Here is a 22,907-nt window from a genome sequence, read left to right as displayed (position 1 = left end):
ACTTGGTGGCGCTACAATGTTCTTCAGTCAGCAGACTTTTTACCTCTAAGCTGGACTTCCGGTTTGCTTATCCAAACACGAAGACGGGGTTTGAAACCATTTGGTGGATCAAAGGCATACAGAGACTCTCACATGGTTAAATCAACATTTATTTTGTTTCCTGAATAATCTGAGCCCAGTAAAAAAGGTAGGCACATTTTGGCGTAGTTTTGCCTCAGTCGCATGTGGCGGACCGACGCTTGCTAGCGTCTCCAAGGTGCTCATGTACATTTTAGATTGTAGAAATACTGGAATAAATCTGTTAAATGTGCAATTCATATTTTATTAATGATGATTTAGTAGATGATGCACCGTTAAATCAAATATACTTCTAATCTGATGCACCCTGAGAGACAAGTTGTGTAGAAGTCAGCTCTTTCCTGTCGTGTTCGTTAGTTTCTGCTAAAGGCTGTTTTTGTGGCGTTCATTTTTATTTAAGCTCAGAGGTCAGAACTTGGACCTCGGGGAAACGTTTAGCCTTTGGAAGCATAACGGCGCATTTATAGTTGTCCAGGCTCAGTGTCTGCAGGGCCACCTCACAGACGCGGGTGAACAGGAGGGAAAAGCTAAAGGGAAAATAAATAGTACTATTCATATTTTAACTGTCGGATATCAAAGTTTGTCCAGACGCAGGGCGCAGCCATGTTCAAGAGAGTCCAGAGGAACATACCCCCGCAAACCTCTACCAGCTTCCATTAACCTCCACCCACCATGTCCCTCTCCATGTCTCATTAGGTTACTTTAGACACGACTTAACTACACTTCCTAGTAGGTCTTGGTCGTTAAACGTGATAAAGCTAATTTCAAATAGCTTTTTTAAAGAGATTTAATCACCAAAAGATCATAAGTACATATTACTCTATTTTCTGATCTATGTTATAATGTTGTTTACTCCAAAACATACCCAGAGTTGTATTTTGTTTCATTCATACATATTTAACTCACAAACCCTGCATATTTAGGCTGAGTTCTTCTCTCAAACGGAAAACACTCCATCGTGTGATGTCACATGGTAATACAGGAAGTGCTCCACTGTCTTTCTAAACTTCATACACCTTCACTAGAATCATTTAAATGATTTCTGCCCAGGAATTGCTAATCTCTAGTGAATTGAAGGTACCTGTTAACTTAAACTATCGCTTCATGATATCACAAGGTGGAACAGAGCATTTTGTACTTTGGAGATTTAGACAGACTAATAATAAAGGGTTCCTCAAACCCTGTGGGAATGAAAGGAAACACAATTCCAGGTATGTTTTTGATGAGGTAACAACATTCTAACATGGCTTAAAGCTCACAAAAGTTGATTTAGCATGATATGGGACCTTTAAGTAGCTTCATGTTGCCTCTGCTCTGCTTGGTTATATAGCAGTTTTATACAAAACAGAACAAAAAACAGATAGGTTCTCTGGATGGAGGCCAGATCCCTTTTGTCGTGTTTGATTTTCTAAAAGCTGGTTCATATTCAAATGTCAAGCTATGCTCAGAGCTGACATCCTGATGTAGACCTGCTTCTGCAGAGCTAATCAGGGTCTGGGTGCAATTAGATAGTTTGGGATATCATGCACTGTCTTGACATATATCTACGAGTCTTACAGCTGTGATCACATTCCTTGTCTTTACATGACCAATAATAGCCTGTAAAAGTGGTTATACAAAATAGCAAGAAAAGATATTCATCCTAACAGTTACTTTTACAATCCTGACAGTGCATCAGATAAGACTATAAACTTGTTTAAAGTCTTTTTTTATGTTCATAAAAGAAATCCTCAACTGCAAAATATGAATTTGTAACATGCATATTGTCTGTTTTATCCTCCAGGGGCGAGTGTTTTGGACTGAGTGGGGAGTGAGTTCATGCTTGATAGGTATTCTTATTTTTTGAAAACATGTATTCAAATAAATCTGCCTATGACTACGGGCAGAGACGTCCAAACAACAGCAGAGAGTGTAGGCCCTGGCAAGAAGAACCGAAGAGAGAAGGGTGGCCAGAACCTGTAAGAAATTCACTGCAAGATCCATATAATAACTATAATAAATACAGTGTGGATGGACATAGTAGAGCAGAGAGAGTGGGTAGCAGTAAAACATATACAAGTGGACATACTTCAGATAAAGACTGGAGAAGAAAGCGCCCAGTGTCAACCGAAAGAACTGTCTCAGAGAAAAAACCAAGGACATTTGGCGATGAGGACCAGCACAGATACCAAGCTGAATCTGCAGACTCATACAGGCAGTCCCTAGAGCACTATTCCCATGGTCAAAGAAACAATGATTTAAAAAATACAGTTGATGAGGGTTATAGCTATAATAAAACGCCAGAGGAGTCGAGCAGATATGGCCAGAGACGAGACGAGTTTCACTACAGTCAATATAAAGAAGAGTCACACTATAGACCAGTGACTGAGTACTACAAGGACCAAGACAGTCGAAAGAGGAGCTGGTCACAAGACAGGACACGCTCATGGGATGTCTTTGAAAAGGTTGGTAAAAATCTAACAAATGTAATGTACTTCGAAATTCACATCCACCTTTTATGGTACTGTACAGCCTATTCAATCCATGCGTGGAAACTACAAGATACTATACTCCAACATGCTAACATGCTAACTAAATAAACAAATAATAATGACAATACTAGAATACAGTGTGTAAAAGATGCTTCTTTGATGTGAGATTTATGTGTAAATATGACTGAAGGACAGTTACCCTTATTCGTCGGTTTCAACTTTCTGCTCCTTACATTTTGAGGGCTTTTCACATATGGATTATAACTCAAGTATTTTCTTAAACAGAGTCATACTCCACCAAGACAGAGGAGTGGCAGCTTTTCCAGGGACCTTGAAGACCATAATCACAACAGGACGATGTATCCTCTGAACGGCTCAAGTGGACAGGTATCATTAATGCAGAGTACATGTGTGATTATTCATTAGTTTAGATAAGCATTATTATATTTTGTTGTCTAAACCTTTCATTTGTTTGCCTTATTGGTTTGCCTTCTAGACTGAACTTGGTCATCACCGTTTGACCCCTCCTCCTATTCCTCCTCGTGAGCCTGCGGCGAAGAAAATGTCTAAAGGTTTTCAGCGTTTCCTTGATGTCCTTAACATGGGTGTAAATGTGGAGACTTTGACCAAGATCGTGAATCAGGGATCTCCAGATGTGAATGTCCGCCAACCATCACCCCCTCCTCCACACACTGATAGACCTTGGACTGTTGAACCAACTCCAAGACAGCAGTTCTGGTCCGAGACTGACAGAAGAAGTCCAAAACCACCATTTTCTCCCTTGTCCAGGTTGTACAGCTCCAATGGAAAAACTATGTCTGAAGAAAGAGTTGTGGAACGTCACCAATTTGAGAGGAAATTTCCTGAAAATAGATGTGCATCCCCAGTAAACAAAAATTCAAGTTTTGAAGAGGACAACAAACATAGGCAAATGCACAATGTATTAGAAGCCATTGGGATCAAGTTAGAGTTTGAGGAACTTGGTCAAATGTCTAGCCGAATACAGGAACGTTTGTATGGAAAAAAACAAACTGAGCATTCTTTGTTCCGAAAAGAGGAGAGTGAGAGAGAAAGGAAGAGACGTGCATATGTCCCAAAATGTCGCAGTCGATCTTCAAGTGAGTCCAGTTCAGGTTCATTTAAGGACTGTAACAAAAATCCCTCGTACAACTCTCAAAAAGAAGAAAGGGACTACTCTTATTATACAGACAAACACAGTACACAGCTGAGTACAACAAAACACAATGTTCAAATCATCCCTCCAACTTCTTATGGCATACCAAACACTGAACTGCCCCCAGCTCCTGTCCCTCCCATCCCTCCTCCTTATACCCCAACAGCAGGCTACTCACATGTACCACCTGTGTTTATACCCCAGTATCACTCATCGTACGCTCAACCACCTGCTCTCCCACCTGCTCTCCCACCTGCTCTCTCACCTTTGTCTACTCAAAATGTGTTCCTTCCATTTGTACCTCCAAATGCACCAGCCCCCCCACCCCCAGTGCCTCATCCCTTCCTCCCCAATCTTCTCATCCCACGTAAGCACCTACCCGTGGACACAAATGCACAGAAAGCAAACAGCAAAAATCTGCAAAGGCCTCGCTGTTTACAAGTGATTTCAACCAAAAAGTAAATGTAATACACTACGGATTAAACAGAAAATAAAAATAATATTTTTTTGTACTGTTAAGCTTCGTATACAGAACGCCTAATGTTAGAACAAAATATTGATTTACAAATTTGATTGGTAAGGAGTCACTAAATTGTCAGTACTATAAATTTTTGAACCACTCTGATGCTCAAGTTTTGATAAAGTATAAGTAGTTTTCTTTGCATGTCAAGTGTGTTTTTGTTTTTTTTTTAACACCGCTTATATAATTCAAATATCTTGTAAATATTTGAATTAACCAATAATAAAAAAATATTTACCATTGTGGGATTTTTTTTTCTTTTCTTAGTGCTTAATCGAATTTGAATCAAGATACAGTATTTTTAATTGAGAGGTCTGCAGCCAGTAAAAGCATGTGTTTGGAGCAGAGTTCAGACTTTGGAGTCTAACAAGAACAATACAATGTTTGTGTCAAATACCAATGATTCAGGAAATCAACACTGAAAGCAATTAGTATTTTGTTTATTTTATCAAGATCCATCAATATAAGAAAAAAAAGCCTAGCCCAATTTTGAGTTGTTTCATCTTTAGCTTTTTTATACATATACAAATAACTGGACTTAGGAATGGACAGGTTTTGGCCAAAAGCCAATTTTAGCTTCTTTTTGAACTAGATTCTTGGGATTTAATTTCCATAAAATATGTGTACGTTCTGTTGGTCCTCCGATCCAGCAGGCTGCAGTGTTTCATCTTGAGTTCTGCTGTATGTTAGCACGACCCGTAGCTGCTGCAGTATTATTACTAACACGTCTTTATAACTCATTATTTTGAAGCTACTATTTGTGCACCACTTCAGTAAAGAATACCTAATCTCCAGAGGTAATTTTCCACGTTATGTTGCTGAAAAAAGGAACCAAACAAGGTAAACAATCTGCTAGCTGTTATGCTAACATCGCCTAAGCCAACTAAATATCAGTTATTTTGATAGGTCAATTTATAAGAAATGTAGAATTAACAGTAATGGGTGTTGTCTTATGTTATGTAAACATTTTGAATTAGTAACTAATCTACTCGTATTGTGTTTTTTGCAGACAATGATTTTATTTTGATTTGATTGGACTTAGATGCACAGTCAACAATGAATCATTTCAGGAGACACAACCTCTTTCCTAGTTTAGCTGATGTTAGTAGAGAAATGTCCAAAGATGAGTGGGATAGATACCCTCAATACTCAAACTACCCCAGCCCACCACCTGGTAACAGAAGTACCACTGGAGCAAATTCTGCATGGGATAGACCTGGCAGCTCCTCTCAGAACTGGCACGAGGAGGATCAAGAGGATGATGAAGACCCAGATGGACAGCCATATGAGTCTGATGAAGAGGACCCAGAGCTGGCGAGGAAACGAAAAGAACTTCTAGAGATACAAGAGCAGATCTTGCTCAAAAGAGCTTCCCTAGCTCTAAAAACTATAGATTTTGAAACTATTAATCCAGGACTTTGCACTGAAGAAGCAAGACCAACAAAATTAAATGAAACACTACAAAATAGAGTTAAACTTATTCTAATGCAACGGAATCGTGTGATCAAATCCAAGGTGTGTTTTCAGTCATTTTGGGTTCAGTTTTCTTTGTTATGTTTTAATTTAAAGTCATGTAGTTTATGTATTTTTATTCTCCTCAGAGTCCAGTGGCAAAAACTAGAAGAAGCCCCATCAATATTGAACATGATCATCCTCTTAAGCAGAGAGTTAAAGTGGCTTTGGAGCAGAGATTTGTTGTGGATCCTCCCGTGGAGGCACAACACTTCGAGGTCTGTAACTTTGCATTAAAATAACAAATATACTGTCTATAAATAACTTATTTTTTACACTTTTTGTATCTTATTTAAAGTATATTCTAATAATCAACTTAAATAGTTAGGTTTAGGTCTTTAACATTTATGCACAGTATCTGTATTTGTGATTGCATATTTTCTATTCTTCTGCTGTTATAGTACTTAGCATTGCACTGAAATTTCGAGGTTGTGTAACAAATAAAGGTACTATTCTGTTATCGTAATTTAATCTGGTAATATCATACAGTGTCTAAATATTACAGAGGCAAGTTCAAGTCTCTTGTTTGTGATCTGTACAGCATGTGTTTTATAGCTATGTCTGTATTCCTCTTTGCATTTGATTTGAGTGCCTAATGTAATAATAATGTGTTATATTTAACCACATGAACCGTTTCTGTTTCTGTGTTCTTCAGGAGATGGCATTTCTCATCGCTCCACCTTGTCCCCAAATCGAGTTCTCGCCTGCAGAGGAAGACGAAAAGGGCAACCAGGGCTTCATGCGCTTTGTAAATATTCTCAACAAAGGAGTGGACATCGATAAACTCAAGGAAATGGTTATTGACGAAACAGACAGCACACTACAGCAACCACACAAGAGTCCAAATGGGAGAGAAATGCCTGGTGAAATGAGCACTTTTAGCTCTCCTCCAGAAAAAGAGAGGCAGCAGAAAGAAGAACAACCGCTACCAAATCCAGATGAACAGCAGAAGCACCTCCAGAACATTTTGGAGTCTCTTGGTTTAAGTTTAGGCACAGATGAGATTAGCCAACTCGCTGATCGCACACAGGAACGGTTGTATGGAAAAAGGCAGAGGACAGAGGAAGAAGAGAAAAAAGAGGATGAGCCTCAACAGAAAGATGAACCTCAACAGAAAGGAGATGACGACAAAGAAGAAAAAGAAGAAGAAGACGAAGAGGAGAAATACTCACCAGCACATTATACTAGATCCTCCTCCCACAGCTCTACTTCAAGTTCATCGTCACTTCGAACAGCACCCAGAAAACAAAGCCCTATAAGGAGGAGTAGAAGTCGTAGTTCTTCTCGTAGACGGAGAAGATCGGTCTCCCCTTATAGACACAGGAGTCCACACTTGCCACATAGGTACAGAAGACTTCCTGGCTCCCCTCATCGCCGTAGAAGATCCAGATCTCCGTACAGACGAAGAAATTCAGGAAGACGAGATTCACATTCACCACATAGATGCCGAAGTCCCCACCCAAGGGACCACAGGGATCCGCTCCTCCGATTTCAAGCTCCAAAGCAGCCTCACCCATATCCACCGTCCCAATATTTCAGCCCTCATTTTTCACCCCAAATTTATCCCGATCCTTATTCACAGTACGCAGCCTACTATAACTACTGGGCATACAACCACCCTCTATCAATTGGGCAAAATATCCAAAACTATCCACGAAGTATTCCACTTTTCCTTCCACATCAACAACTTGAACCACACAATAGAAACTGCCTACTTGGACCCCCTTATGAAGAAAGTGAATCCAATAGCGGTGAATCAGTTTCAGAAAAGGACGACTTGCCAAATACCTCAAACAATGTCAAACGAACAACTCACTGTCAAGTTACCATAAAGGAAATGTGTTTATCCCAATGTCATAAGTCTATGTTTGAGTACCAGAATACAATGCCAGCTCAGCAAATGAACGCTAGGAGAAGAAAACGTACCAAAAATTCAAGTAGTGTTAAGGCTGCTATTAGAAAAACAATTTGGACGACTCCAGTCCAGCCAGTACCTAGACGGACAAGGAAATTAGTTTTTATTGAAAGTAATGAGCAGATGGAGAAGTTGCTCAATGAAGGAGAGATTGAACCTAAAAAAGAAGACGAGGAAGAAGAAGAGAAATCAGTGCTCACAGAGGAGGAGATCAAAGCCAACCTAAAGTTAAAGGTCTCTGTCTGGCTTGGTTTAATGCAGTGGTTTCCAAATGAAAAAGTACCACCTTAGATAATATTTGGCTTTTAGAGTACTACCATTAGATCCAAACCGGATCTTAATTAGCGTTACACATGGTCTAAAATGAAACTTAACTATGCGTAAGTTATGTAAGTAAGTAATGATAAATCCAAAGGACAACATAACATGGATATGGACATGTCTCTAAATAAAACAAATACTCAAAACTCCTCATAGGGCCCCACATACCATGAGGTACTCTGCTTACCACAGTTTGAGAAACACTTGTTAGAATCATTTTAGTTGTGATTTTTTTTTTGGCACTTGTGAACCTTTTAGACTTATCTGGTGTTATTCATGTTAAATGTTAGTTATTGTCTTTTTTATTTTAACTTTAGTTTTTCTTTTAATTCAAGATTCAGTTCAAGTGCACTATTTAAACCTGTCTGTGAGCATTACAATTTGAGAACAGACTGAAACATGAACTGCAAAACTAATACAAAAATTTTATTAATTTCAAAAAATGTTGTATACACTACACTACAGGGTTAGCAAATTGAATAAATGACCGCTGGAAGACTGGACATTTTATTGTGTTCAGATAGCATTTTTGTACCCAAATAATTTATTTTGGAAATGACTAATTGCAACTGTGTCAAACTCCGATGCCCCATTTGACTGAGTAATATTTACAATTTTATTCTAATCTTATAGTGACATTTATTTAATACTAATTTGTTTTTTTTTTGTGTTTTTTTTTTTTAGCTTGAAGCCTTTAACAGCAGAATGAAGAAAAATCCCACACAACCAGCACAGCCTTTGATGCCACAAAATATGAAAGTGAGTAAAGTTTGGTTCTATTTATCAACCTCAATAAACAATATTATTTTTTTTTTTTTTTATCTGTTTCTAGGTGGAGGATGAAATTTGAGCTTTGAGAACATTTGTTTTACTGTTTTGTCTAGTGTAATAGCTGACTATTACACTTCTTGTTTGTATAAAATATTGTTTTCTTGTAAAAAAATTTTTATTCTTAAATATATTTATGTAAATAATATTAAAAGTTCTTAAAAACATGAATGCTATCTGTTTAGCCTTGGAAACTTATTACAAATTGAAGCTCAAAATTAGGCAAATTGAAGCTCTATTGGGTGTAATTGTTAAATCAGAATTATTATATTCTTCACCAAGAGGAAATTTTTTTTGAACATGCAGCTGACCAGGAGATGAATAGAGTTAACAAAAATAAAGTTAAAAAAGTTTAAATAAAATATGAAATATCAGTAACATAAAGAAAATAAATACAATAAGTCTTTATCAACTAAACCCCAATGAACATAAAGTAAACTTACATTTTAACTTCAATTATAAAAATCGCCACCTTAACGTGGTGGATGGGTTTGAGCACCCGAATGATCCTGAGAGCTTTGTTGTCGCATGACGCCCCCGGTAGGGTCACCCACGGTAAACAGGTCCAGGGAGACGGGTCAGACTAAGAGCGGTTCAGAAACCCTTCATGATGAGTGAAATAAGGTTCGCTACGTCTCCCAGACCAGCGTCATCGGGGCCCCACCCAGGCCTAGGGTAGGTGCTCGAGAGCAAGCACCCACGGGACCCGGCCGGGCTCAACCCGAAGGAGGGACGTGGGGCCGTCCTCATGTGGACCCACCACCTGCGGGAGGATCCGTAAGGGACCGGTGCAAAGAGATCTGGACGGTAGTCAAAGGCAGGGACCTCGACGACCGGATCTCCGGACATGGAGACTAGCTCTGGGGACATGGAATCTCACCTCGCTGGGGGGAAGGAGCCTGAGCATGTGCGGGAGGTTGAGCGCTATCAACTAGATATAGTTGGCCTCGCCTCCACGCACAGCTTAGGCTCTGGAACCCAACTCCTTGACAGGGGCTGAACTCCCCATTTCTCTGGCATTACCTGCGGGGAGAGGCGGTGAACTGGTGTGGGCTTGCTCATTGCCCCACAGCTCAGACAAACACCATGTTCGAGCACAAGGGTGTCCATCGGTTCATGTGGCTCCAGGACACCCTAGGTCAGAGGTTGATGATCAACTTTATTGTCATGTCCTCCGGCTGTGTGTCTTGGACACTTGGGTGAAGAGAGGGGCAGAGCTGTCAACCAATCACCACCTGGTGGTGAGTTGGATTCGCTAGTAGGGGAGGAAGCCAGATAGACCTGGCAGGCACAAGCGTATCGTGAGGGTCTGCTGGGAACGTCTGGTGGAGCCCTCTGTCAGTTCAACTCACACCTTCGAGAGAGCTTCTCCCTGATCCCAGGGAAGGTTGGGGATATGGACTCTGAGTGGGGCATGTTATCCACCTCTATTGTCGATGTGGTTGCTCGTAGGTGTGGTCATAAGATCTGTGGTGCTTGTCGTGTTGGCAACCCCCGAACCCGGTGCTGGACACCAGAAGTAATGGATGCCATCAGGCTGAAGGAGTTCTATCGAGCTTTGTTGGAAAAAGCGATGCTTCACCAAGCTGCTGACCTCGACTGGGGATGTTGTCAGGCAGTGGAAGGAATACTTTGAGGGTCTTCTCAATCCCTCTGTCACATCTTTCGAGGAGGAAGCAGAGACTGGGGACCCGGGGGCGGTTGGCAAGCTCCCCGGTGGCAAGGACGTGGGGGTGGATTAGATCTGTCCCGAGTACCTCAAGTCTTTGGATGTTGTGGGGCTGTCTTGGCTAACACATCTCTAGCATAGCGTGGACTGGCAGCAATCCTCCTTATGTCTGAGGGGAGGGAAGTCTGGGAGTCCCTGCTTAGGCTGCTGCTCCCATGAAAATGGATGGATGTATTATAAAAATATCACGCCCTCATATCATATATACATCTTTTAAATACAGCTTTACAACAGGGCTAAAATATTAAATATGTCGAATATACTGTACATGTCAACTTTAATTATGGTTTAATTATGATCTGCATTATGTTCCATTTTGCTCTCACATTTCAATATTTTTGTCATTTTTGTGAAGTACGGTACAAGACTGTTTGGAAAAAAAAATTTTATTACACATTAATATTTGTATTTTTTTGTGGTCATGCATTACATTTTATTAAGCCTTATGCCCATATTATTTGATAATCAATATTTAAAGGTCCACTATGTAACTTATCTGGTTGCATGGTCTGTCACTTCCTTGTCTCCATGGAGATATTAACATGTTACCTGAAATGTCCCCCAGTATGGCATTAAACTTATCTATCCCCATGGAGAAGCAGGTGCAAGTTTTTCAAGTTTTTTTAGCAGTTAAAATGCTTGGATGATGGAGAAGCAGGTGGTGGACAGTTGAACATCTCACCTGAAAAGTGACATAGTGCACCTTTTAAGTAGTACTAAAACGTAGCCGTAACTTTTAATTTACTCTTTAACAAAGAAGTAGAGTCATACATATACTTTTATTGAATCAAAACCACAACAAAACCATGAAATAAATTACTCAAGTAAAAGTAGTAGTACAGTCAGACACAGTTGTTTTGTCCATTAAATAGTTCATTCACAGTTCATCCTTCTCCTCCCCGGGACAGAAGCATGCTGCCCTTTGACTGTTCATGTAAGGTCTGCAACCAAGAGTCCACACAGTGTTGAACAGAGTGTCTGCCACCGTCTCACACGCTGCAGAGGACAAAGTCAACAATAAGGTAATATCTATCTTCATCTGTCTCTGAAAGTGTTTATTCAAGATAAAACTAATTTAAAATTGCAATGTCTATGTAACTTTTTGGTAGAGGATATGCCACCTATTTATCTGGAGATGGAGATGTTATTGCTTAGCTTGGAATATTCCACAATATCTGATGAAACAAATACTAATAAAAGGTAATACTAATATCACACTGCGGAACATTTCTGGCAAAGCAATAACATCTTCATAGATACGAGGTGGATGACCCCCAATATGAAAAGGTACAGTGCAAAGGGACATCATGTAGAATTATGGACTTTATCAGTATCAAAAGAACAATTTAAAGTGTCAGGCCTAATTTGTATTTAAAAAAAAAAATCTGTTGTATTAAAAGATTCAATTACGCTTTATTTTCAATGAATAGGGTGTATTTAGATATTTGGTACACGAGCTGTCTGAATATAATGTCATTTAGGACCATTTATTTATAATCCTTTCAAATTGTGTTCCTTTATTTTATTAATTATGTAAATCTATTGCCCCTTTCACCTTACATCTTTGTAAATTTCTCTATGTGATAACTCAACATATCTTTACAGTTCTTTGTTGAATTCTAACCTTCGACTTTTGACACAAATCCCAGGCTCTTCTTGAGGTCCGAGCAGATGCTGTGGAGGCACCAACGAAACTTGGAGTCACAGCGATATTTATTTGAGCCGCAAGTGTCATAGCACATGTCCAACTGGTTACAGCATTTGGTCATGGCCGGGATCCCCACGTCCATCTGAACAACACATACAACAAAACAGGTTACTTCCAACATTCCATCAGAAAAGTTACATAATGCACCTTTAATACTGATACATTATTGTGTGGTCTCATACGAGTTCTATAGCTATAGATTTAGATCATTCTAATTCTATACAGAAAAGATCCCAACTCTCATTATCTCAGAAAAAAATGTCTAAGCAAATAAATGTAATAAAACAATAGCTCAAATGCCATAAAGGGAAGTTTTTAAAAAGGCGATATATTTGCATATTTTTGGTATTTTTTCTTTTGAGCAGATTGTGCAGTGAAGCTCGGATGTGCGTAAAATCAGAATTATTTTATTCTTCAAAGGGAAATACTTTTTGGACTTGCAGCTGACCAGGAGATGAATAGAGTTAACAAAAATAACTTTAAGAAGACCTGAGTGCTCAAAATTAGGAAGAAGTGTGAACATGTGTAGTCTTGTACTCCCTCAAAAATGACCCAAAACCTTTGATTTACACATACATATACTTACCCCATCTGGCACAGGAAGACCAAAGAAATAAGAGGAGCATCCATCAGGCTCAGGCATTTTAAAGTCAGGGCGGGGGATAGGATCTTTACCTAAAAACACAACATCACATGAGTGTAATAACTTCCACCACGAAATGCTATGCCAATAATTCAACCTTTTTTTCCATCTACCTCCTTTGAAAATTATTGACATTTTTGAGCTATCCTACTGGACTGCATCATAATGTGTTCTTATACAACCTAAATAAATACCTCCAAAATGAATAGGACTTTTCATTTAAAACATTTTGAAGTGTCAAGGTTGCATTGACACAAACCATGTGAGATATCTTGTATCAGTTTGAGGGCACAGTCCAGGAGTAGGCCCTCTCTCCCACATGATAACATTAGTTCAAATGAGTAAAGAAATGCCCCATATCAGCCCAACCCAAAGATTTTTAGATAATGCACCATTATCATATATTTGAATGTTGTTAAATGTGACCTAATTTTGATGTAATAACAGGCCTACTATCACTATAGTTGTGCATTTCTTTAGCCTTCTTTTAATTACTAGTAGAGATCTTTGTAACATTATTGCCATTTATTTTATTTAAATTGTGCAATGGCTGTTCATTTGTCAAATGTTTTATGCCACATGCCCATATAGACACTTCAACAACTGAAACAAGTCCTAATTGTTCTTTCACAGACACAAGTGTGAACAATTAATTAGCTTTATAATGTAACCTATTATATGTATCTGTCATTTGTTTATTACATTTTACCATAACATAGAAAGTATTGGAACTTAAACTTCTTAAAGGTGATCTATGTAACTTTTGCTGTTAGTTGCATAATATGCTCCTCTCCTGACCCATAACTCGGTCTGGTGGCCTGCTTGTCTTCATGGAGATAGATAATTTTAAGTAACATTCCAGGCAAAGCAATTACATCTCCATGGAGACGAGCAGGTGGTAGATCTTTAACATGAAAAGTTGCATAGTACACCTTTAAAAAATAATAAGCAAAAATGTTCAGTGAATTAAATTTGGGGAAAAAACACCTCACCATAACGACAGCGGTACTGGCAGACCCCATCTTTTCCACCCATAAACTCCAACATTGAGTCAAAGTATCCGCTGACCGCCTCAAAGCTTCCTCTGATCGAATTCATGCCCCACTCCTCATTCTCTGCTTCATCCCCACCAGCACCGGCCCCACCAGCACCGGCCCCACCAGCACCGGCCCCACCAGCCTGTCCTGATGCCTGGTCTGTGGCCTGGCCCTCTGCCTTGTCTTGTCCCAGAGCAGAGGGGGCACAGAGGAGACCCAACACCAACAGGAAAGAAGTCCACCACACCATCCTGCTACAGCTCAGTGAGAAATAGGGGTAATAAAAACACAAATGATACAGAAGGCAATACTGAAACTGACTTGGACTTTGGCCCAGACACAGGGTGGACCAATATGTGGAGGACCAAGGTTCAACCTCTATCACTGCAACATGTTTCAACTGAGGTCATCATCAATGCTAACTAATGAGTGCGTTTTTTAACATTGTTTGTAAATAGCACTCTTACTTCTGCCGAAACACCTTAACAGTGTTAACAGCCACAATTATAAGACAAGATGTTGGGGGGGGGGATGAATATCGCAATGTAGGGTGATAATTGAAATCAGTATTGAACGGGCCTTTATATTTCCTGTTATAGCCTATAATTTACTTTTAAATGTGTTAGATCAGAATTGACACTGACATACAGAAAAATCTGTATTATACTGTATTATATTTGAAATAGGTAGTCCTATGGAAGATTATGGATGTCTTATTTTGTTCAGTATGTACCAATTATAACGTAGCCTAAACCCTATTGCTACCAACTGTAAATACGGGCACTATGAGGATAAAGTTGTGACATTTCGACCCTAAAGTCATAATTTTCGGAGAATAAAGTTGTAATTTTACATGAATAAAGTCGTAAATTTCTGAGAATAAAGTTCTGGTCAAAGTAAAAACACAATTGTGTAAAAACACAGTTTTATCAAGATTTAGGGGCTGACACCAACTGTGCACTGATCGACAGCCACAGACACATTTACCCCTTCGAAAAAAAAACAGGCTTGTTGTCCCAATTGTTTTTATATTATAAGATGATATATCCTGTTTCTATAGCCCAAATGTACGATGTAGGACAAGGGGCACCTTCAAAAAATGAATTGTGCGGGCGCTAAAAAAAATTAGGGAAGGGTAGACCTGACAAACGCAGATGAAACATTTACAGAGGCTTTTTCGTTATTACGAGAAAGTATAAAGTTAAAGTAAAGTTATAACGACTTCAGTTTCTCCTTTTAGCGTGAAAAAAATTCTCGTGTGAACAACATCAGTTTATTTTACGTGAACATAGTACTTTTATTTTTTGATACATATTAATAACGAAAAGTAAAAATGTTTAATCCACATCTGTCATTTTTACGTTGCCGTATAAAATAAAGTTGTTACCATTCTGACATTAAAGTGGTAACTTTATGAGTCTCAAGACAATATTTTACATGGCTTATTTGTCATCGGTGAAATAATGCAAGGGTTTAACTTTTGTGGCATTGCTCGATTTTGCCCCTAGATGTCGCCATTTGTCGCAGGCTCACCCCGCCCATTCTTCCTTTTTTGGTCATAACCGGTGACAAACGCGGAAGTTGACAGTCTAACGTAAATCGCTGCTGCACATGTAAACACTCTCGTTCGTATCTGTGAAATGTAAACTTTTCTCTATAAAGGATTAGAATTGATTTAGTTTTTTGTTGTTGTTGTTTTTTATATATAGTAATCGTGCAGTCTTGCTTTGTTGCTATAAAAACAGACGCCTAGTGATGGACGATGGCATTTTGTAATCTTTTTACCAATTTGGGGGGTGAAGGAGAATTAAAGGATCCTAACCACAGGTATTGTTAACTCAATATATTGTGCATTTCACCCATTATAATATTGATTGAAATGAGCCGTTAAATACTTAACGTTACTTTTTAATGTTGCTATAGAAATAACACTAACAATGGTCAAGAGGGCAGCTCAAAGAGGAAACCACAGACCATGAAGAGTGGCCCCTATGCGAAGGTTAGTTTTTCATAATTTGGTGTGAATATAGATCTAAGAAAAAAACATTTACCACTAAAATCCACTACAGCTATTGACCAGCCTTTGATCTATCACTGATTCAGATTATGCATATCAAAATAACTAATAAACTCAACTTGATGTAAGCAACATAAGTCAGGCTTTACCATTATTTGGCCAGCAGCAAGAGATGACGTAATATCATGTAGTGTACTAATTTATTACCTTTGTTAAATTGTTTGCGCTTCAGCCACTATAAAAAAAATAATAATAATAATAAAAAAAATCTGTTCTGATCCTAAGAAACCTTTCCTGAGTGGTTACTAGTGTCAGACCACATGGTAATATTAAAGAAACTACTATTATTTTGTTTTGAAAATGATGTAGCAAATTGTGTTTTTAATTATTGTATTATCAAAATTGGTATCAAGTCCTTCTCTTAGTACCGATTTCAAGTTTGAAATTTTGGTATTGTGACAACCCTACCCAACAGACTGAAAATAATATTGCTGTTTTTGTATAGATCGTATGTTTTAGTAACAATAATATTGTGTTCTTTTACACAGAGGCAGTGTCCTCAGCCTTATACAGCAGCTACATGTGATGCAGTGCAAAATGAGGAACCCAAAACCCATGGTTTTAACAGGGCCAATAACAACAACCCAAGACCCGGTGTTTCCAGAAATGCAACTTATAGACACAATCCAAGGACTTTCATGAGCGATGATGTCAATAGAGGAAGTGCTAACAATACAACCAATAAGAAAAAGAAGAAAATGAAAAACAAAGGGAAGAAAAAGCGGGAGAGAGAGAGGGAAAATGGGCAACGGTACAGGAATGCTCAGAAAGATAAGAGAAATAAAGACAATACACAGGTAAGATACTAACTACTTTTCATTTTTGAGAACTAGACAAAATCTAACTTGGCCAATTTTCACCCAGATGCCCTTCCACTCATTAATTTCTTTGACTGGAGTGTTCCATGGGGGAGTTCAACTGGCAACCCTCTGGTCAAAGGACAAATGCGTATCAGCTGGGCAAATGCTTATAAGCTAGGCTATTAGTTTCTGCTACTACTTGATTGATTAAAAAAATATCATTAAGTCAAAACACTTCATGGCTTTATGAGAAGTGAACAGAAAACCATTTTATTTAATTGATTTAAAGGTAGAACAATGCAATATGAAACTAGTGATGGGTGGATCAACAGTTTGTTGAAAAGTATTATTATCAATACCAGTACAAGGTAACAATCCTTATGCAGAAAATATCAACACTGAAATACGATTCAAATACATTACAGTACATAAAGAGAGCCTTTATACTCCAAGGGAAAATTCCATTAAAATAGAGGCGTTTCAATGCGTCTTATACAAAATTACAAAATAAGATATTGTGATATTTGCCCTAATATTACTTGACCCTGAATCAAAACATAAAGGACCCCAATCATGCCTGATTTGAGGGGTTAAAATGTGTGTGTTGTTTTGTTTCAGCCTCATAAACCGTTCATGTCCCAAGAGTTCAAGGAGCAACACTCTCTGGAGGTGGATGGGCATTTGCTTTGTATTTATTTCCTTCGTGGGAGATGCATCAAGGTGCAGTCACAGATACATAAAGATACATACATAGTCAAAGATACATGAAGTAGACACATACAACTTAATTTAATCTTAACTTTTAAATAATGCGTGATTTATGTTTTCCAAACGTTAGGGTGAAGACTGCCAATTTGAGCATATTGAGGGATACAATGGTCTAATTAAAGAAGCCTGCAAATTTTACATCCAAGGATTTTGCTTAAAAGGGAAGAACTGTCCATACCTGCATGATATCCTTTGACCAATTGTGTGACATATGCAAATAAAACAACTACTACAATTGATACGACTTCGACTACCCACACCTACCTACCTAGCTAGTAGTAACAGTAGATAGTAACTACCGATACTACTTAACTACTATCTAACTATTACTACTACTACAGCATAAACTATACTGCTATTGCTACTACTGTTACAACTACTTCTGCTGCTTCTACTTAAAGTACTATTACTACTACCTACCTACAACCTTTACTACCTTCTACTACTACTATAGTATAACTACTGTTGTTGCTGCTACTATTGCTACTTCAACTACTTCTACTGCTTCTATTGCACAGGTGTCAAACTCAAGGCCCATGGGCCAAATGTAGCCCTCCACATCATTTTATGTGGCCCTCGACAGGGTAAATTAAAAGATATGATGGTCTTAACTTGTCATTTTATCAAGAGATATGTAGTTACACAGGCATATTTTTACACTTATGCAAATGAATATGCAAATATGCAATATTTGTAATAAATACAGAAACAGTTAATTAAAAGTTAATAAAGGAGTTACATTTATTTTACATCTGGCCCTTTGAAGGTAGCAATTTGGCTGATGTGGCCCTCGGTGAAAATGTGATTGACTCCCCTGTTCTATTGCTACTACCAATATTATTAGCACAGTTTGTCCTGCTGCATCTGATACAACTTTTTGTGCAGCATTCACTGACTTAGCAAGACACTGCACCTGTCTTGCCGACGTAAGAATGGTGGTCAGAGGGGCTGATGGTGTAGATTGGCAGACTTTCTTCTGTCAGTCTACCCCAGGGCAGCTGTGGTTACAATAGTAGATTACTACCAGCAGTTATGGCGTGAATGAATAGTGACTACAGTGCGGTACTTTTAAAATATTTTGTCAACCTTGTAAAGTGCAATAGGAGTGACATTTTAATAATTACTATACTATTATTACTGCTACAATTACCACCATTAGACATCTCCTTAATTTGAGTTTTACAGACTTTTCCTTGTAAGTTTTTCCACATAAAAGGCAACTGCAGACGAGACGTCTGCATGTTTTCCCATGACCCGCTGACTGACTTCACAAGAAAGCTTTTGGATGATGTGAGTAACATTTTAATATACAAAAAAATACACAAAAGTAAAGTAGTTCAGATTGGATTTGTGTTATTTATTTCTTTGTTATTATTACAGTTTATACAGCGGGAAAATGAACTCAGAAAGAAAACAGAAGAGGCTTTAAGTCAGACTGAAAATGTGTCTGTAGGAGTTGAGAAAAACACAACTGTGGACATTGTCATACCAATGGGCAGGTAAGGTTACAGGTTCCAAAAAAAAAAAAGTTTGTGTTTTTTATTATTTTTATATATATATATATATATATATATATATATATATATATATATAAAACTTTTACTTTCTCATTTCAGTTTTTATTCTTTTTGTTTAACCTTTATTATTTAGATTTATTCAGAGTCTGTCTTAAGTGAAAATGTTTTAGTTTTTGGCTCATAATTCATAATTAATGTATATTTCATGCTACATTTGCCTCAGTCATTCCATTACTTATTTATGCAAAACTGTATTAACAGTATATTCCGTGTTTATTTTAGGCCGAGTTTTTACCAAAGTTCAGAAACAGCTGTTGACAAGGACACTTCGATGCCAAACGAGGAACAACAAGCTAATGTAACAGAAGATGACAATATACCACAAACTGAAAATTATGTAGAGCAGAAAGACTCTTTACCCTCTGCTTTGGACCAACCAGGACCTGTGTGCTACTCTGTGGAAGCCATCCTCGGACCCAAAATTTTCAAACCATGCCTTTACACTGCCCCAATTCAAGAACTATATGATCCAAAAATGAGCGATAACAGCTCTTCAGATTTGATCAACTCTTCTTACTCCGTCGCCAATGTTAACTCTGCTACAACTGCATCCATAGCCCAAGCAGCAGTAGAATTATCTGAATCAAAAGATAAGGAAACTAGCTTAATATTAGATGATAAATACAGTGTTTTACCAAGCATACAGGCAAAAACGTTCAGGAAACCATCTTGTCAGGACTCGACAACATCTGTATATTACAACAAACCATGTGAAAAAAGTAATTTGAAACAAGTTTTTTGTAGTGCAGAAATGGAATGTGAACTGTTACAGGCAAAAGGAGAATTGACAGCAATATCTAACAAACCAAATTCAATTTTTAAGGATAAGAAGGTCGCTACGGACTGTAATAGGCAATATATTTCTCTAATGGGAAGTAACTGTCCGTCTCCAAAATATCTGATCCCTCAAGACAAATTTGGATGCGAACGTGATTCAAAACCCACACCCTCTTTGAAAAATAATTACACATGTTTAAGCAATACTTCATTTAAAAAACAGATGACACTAGTTCAACAAAACCTGAAGGAAACCCACAGCGAAACAAGCCTGAAAACCCCATCAAGTATCCTTAAAAATGTTGCAGAAAATAGGAAAGAAAATGTGGCTTCTCCCTGTAACAAAACAACATCAAGACTAAATGGTCTTTTTGCAAGTCTTACTCCAGATCTGCATAGAATGTCAACTGCTAATAGTATTAGTGGCAACACAACTGTCCAAAGTGCCCCAAGATTTGAATCTGATTGTGCTAGTCAAAAGGTTAGCAGTAGCATTGGCTGCAGTAGTAAAAACAAAAGGGAAATTGAAAGTGATACAAGTCCTCCTGCTAAGAAATTCCATGGTCTTTCTGCAAGTCTCACTCTAGACTCCGATCAATCAACTGTTAGCGATAAAGCCAGTGATAAACCAGCTGTACTAACCCTAAAACGTGGGAAATCAGTTTGTGCTAGTAAAAAGAACAATTGTGGTTCAAATGAAGCAGTACACTCAAGTAAACCAATGAGAACAAATAGTAAAACAGATAGTCATGGTAAGAAGTTGGTCTCCACCTCTGTGACAGCCAATTTAAAATGTTCAAATAATGAGGAAGGCTTTGAAAGTACTAAGACTCCTCCTGCAAGGTCATTTCAAAGTCTCTTTGCAAGTCTCACTCAAAACTCTGGTCATGCATCAACTGTTATCAATAGTGTTTGTTACAAACCAGCTGTACCAAGTGCCCAAAAAGTTGAAAACTCAATTTGTGATCGTCAGAAAGTTAAATGTGATTCAAGTCAAACTTTAAAGCCAAGACAGTGCACTGAGAATACATCTGAAAGATCAAAGAATAGTATCCATAGTAACTATATGCAAGTTGAAACAAGTACAAGCAAGCAAACACCAAGTAACGGTAATCAAGGGTTGGTCACTTCCTCTGCAACATCAGAATTGAATGTTCCAAACAGAAAGGATGACATAAGTGCTAAGACTCCTCCTGTGAAATCATTTCACAGTTTTTTTGCAAGTCTCACTCCAGGCTCTGATCAAATGTCAGAAGACACTGAAACTCTCAAAACGCTTCCTGCCAAGTCATTTCAAAGTCTTTTTGCAAGTCTCATGCCAGCTGATAACAAAAGTGCCAGTGACAACACAGATGCATTAAGTGCCCACAATGTTGAAAAATCCAAATGTCAAAACAGTGATTCAAATCAAGTCAAGTCTACGGCAAAGCAAAATAAATTTACTCAGAATTCATCAGAAAGCAGAAATAATCAGAGTAGTAGCAGTTATGGAGAGGTGAGTTTGGTAAATGAAAGTACTAAAACTAATGCACAAAAGTTGAATTGCCCCTCTGCAATGTCCAATTTAAAAAGTAAAAATGACCCTGACAGAGCTAAAACTCCCCCTAGCAAGTCACTCCAATATATTTTAGATGTGGATCAGACATCTACTGTTCAACCTCAAAAACTTGAAAAATCCATCTCTGATAATACAAAAGTTGAATGTGATGCAAGTGAAGCAACAAAGCAAAGTCAATGTAGTGAAAGTAGCAGTAGCAAGGCAGCAGGAAGGATAGAAACTTTAAATAACTGTCAGAATCCAGTCTCCTCTTCTGCCATGTCAAAAGGGGAAAACCCAGAAACTGAAAGTGCCAAATTATTTCACAATATTTCCCCTCTTGATCAATCTTCAGTGACAAATGATTCAAAGGTGCCTTGTTTGACCGACCTACCCCAGTCTATGGATGGTAAACTATCACATAAGAGACAGTACATTGCATCTAATACTGGAAATAAACAGACTGAAGAAAGTAAAAATGAACCTAGAAAGAAATGTGCAACAACTAACTTATCCAATGTGTCTAATACAGCACCAGCAAGTCCCCAGCAAAATAACAACGGTAAGTTTTTAGTAGACTTTATAAATTATACCAGAAATGTAGAGGTGGGTAGAGTATTTTTATGTTTAAAATTGTACTTTTCAGACGCCATACTTTTAACTGTCAGATATTATTTACTTTTTTTCCTTTTTGTGGTCTATCCTTACCAGATTTTGAGCAGTTTTTAATATTGTGTTGTGTACGTTGACTCAAGTTAAAGCTTTCCCAAATAGCTTTTTACTCTTACTACTTACTGTAATTTCTTGGACCACTACTTTATACTTCTACTTGAGTAATACATTTTAGAGGTAATGATAGTACAATTTGTAGCTTCTCTACCCACCTCTATATAAATTACTTGAATGATATTGAGTAAGTGATGTATCTTTTGCTTGTACAGGACTTCCTAATTCAATTTTGAGGACACTTTTTCAGCAGTTGCAACCGTACGAGCAGCAAGAACATCAAGTCTGTGTTAAAGGCAGTATCCATTCAGGTTAACTCAGTATTTTTCTGAAATGAAATTAAACATTTTCTGTTAGATGAATAAATTGTGAACAAGTAAATTAAGTCCATTTTATTGACATGTTCGTTGTTTGTCATGTTGTGCTCTAAACCTGTACAATAACACTGGTCAAATAAAGTTTATAATACTTACACTATGATGTCTTAAATTGGATTATCAGTTATTATATTTAGGCATAGCTAAAAAAAAAAAAAGGAAAATTCTCATAATTCATTATGTAAATAATGTCACATTAGAATAATTACAGGCTATTCTGTTATCTCAACATACACATATATCAAAATGCATTTCACACAAAACTCACTGTAAAACTGTACAGAATATACAATACATTACAGCTAAGAGCAAATTTATAACAATTCATAAAT

General features: G+C 37.8%; 5 protein-coding genes across 5 annotated transcripts; 4 read left to right on the top strand and 1 right to left on the bottom strand.

The window, feature by feature from the left end:
* Positions 1-25: 25 nt before the first annotated feature.
* On the top strand, positions 26-4,488 carry LOC117371820 (uncharacterized). The gene is made up of 4 exons (XM_033967498.2): positions 26-187; positions 1,862-2,522; positions 2,835-2,936; positions 3,046-4,488. The coding sequence occupies exons 2-4, from the start codon at positions 1,929-1,931 to the stop codon at positions 4,183-4,185; spliced, it is 1,836 nt and encodes a 611-aa protein (XP_033823389.1). The 5' UTR covers positions 26-187; positions 1,862-1,928; the 3' UTR covers positions 4,186-4,488.
* Positions 4,489-4,886: 398 nt separating this feature from the next.
* On the top strand, positions 4,887-8,979 carry LOC117371808 (myb-like protein V). The gene is made up of 6 exons (XM_033967487.2): positions 4,887-5,083; positions 5,253-5,758; positions 5,845-5,973; positions 6,411-7,904; positions 8,676-8,750; positions 8,824-8,979. Exons 2-6 carry the CDS (start codon positions 5,300-5,302, stop codon positions 8,839-8,841), a joined length of 2,175 nt encoding a protein of 724 aa, XP_033823378.1. The 5' UTR covers positions 4,887-5,083; positions 5,253-5,299; the 3' UTR covers positions 8,842-8,979.
* Positions 8,980-10,968: 1,989 nt separating this feature from the next.
* LOC117372500 (group XIIB secretory phospholipase A2-like protein) lies at positions 10,969-14,201 on the bottom strand. Its single transcript, XM_033968318.2, has 4 exons — positions 13,892-14,201; positions 12,843-12,931; positions 12,173-12,338; positions 10,969-11,544 (listed from the first exon to the last, which is right to left on the bottom strand). Exons 1-4 carry the CDS (start codon positions 14,184-14,186, stop codon positions 11,426-11,428), a joined length of 669 nt encoding a protein of 222 aa, XP_033824209.1. The 5' UTR covers positions 14,187-14,201; the 3' UTR covers positions 10,969-11,425.
* A 1,431-nt stretch (positions 14,202-15,632) lies between these two features.
* Positions 15,633-17,777, top strand: LOC117394090 (zinc finger CCCH domain-containing protein 8-like). Its single transcript, XM_033992120.2, has 5 exons — positions 15,633-15,763; positions 15,860-15,935; positions 16,502-16,810; positions 17,432-17,533; positions 17,652-17,777. The coding sequence occupies exons 1-5, from the start codon at positions 15,699-15,701 to the stop codon at positions 17,775-17,777; spliced, it is 678 nt and encodes a 225-aa protein (XP_033848011.1). The 5' UTR covers positions 15,633-15,698.
* Positions 17,778-18,771: 994 nt separating this feature from the next.
* Positions 18,772-22,595, top strand: LOC129456172 (uncharacterized). The gene is made up of 4 exons (XM_055221111.1): positions 18,772-18,871; positions 18,962-19,080; positions 19,381-22,034; positions 22,414-22,595. Exons 1-4 carry the CDS (start codon positions 18,821-18,823, stop codon positions 22,512-22,514), a joined length of 2,925 nt encoding a protein of 974 aa, XP_055077086.1. The 5' UTR covers positions 18,772-18,820; the 3' UTR covers positions 22,515-22,595.
* The last annotated feature ends 312 nt before the right edge of the window (positions 22,596-22,907 follow it).

The sequence above is a fragment of the Periophthalmus magnuspinnatus genome, chromosome 1 (assembly GCF_009829125.3).
Source record: "Periophthalmus magnuspinnatus isolate fPerMag1 chromosome 1, fPerMag1.2.pri, whole genome shotgun sequence".
In the NCBI taxonomy this organism is placed as follows: domain Eukaryota; kingdom Metazoa; phylum Chordata; class Actinopteri; order Gobiiformes; family Gobiidae; genus Periophthalmus; species Periophthalmus magnuspinnatus.
The sequence above is the reverse complement of the archived record's forward strand: the minus strand, read 5'-3'. Positions and strand labels throughout refer to the sequence as shown.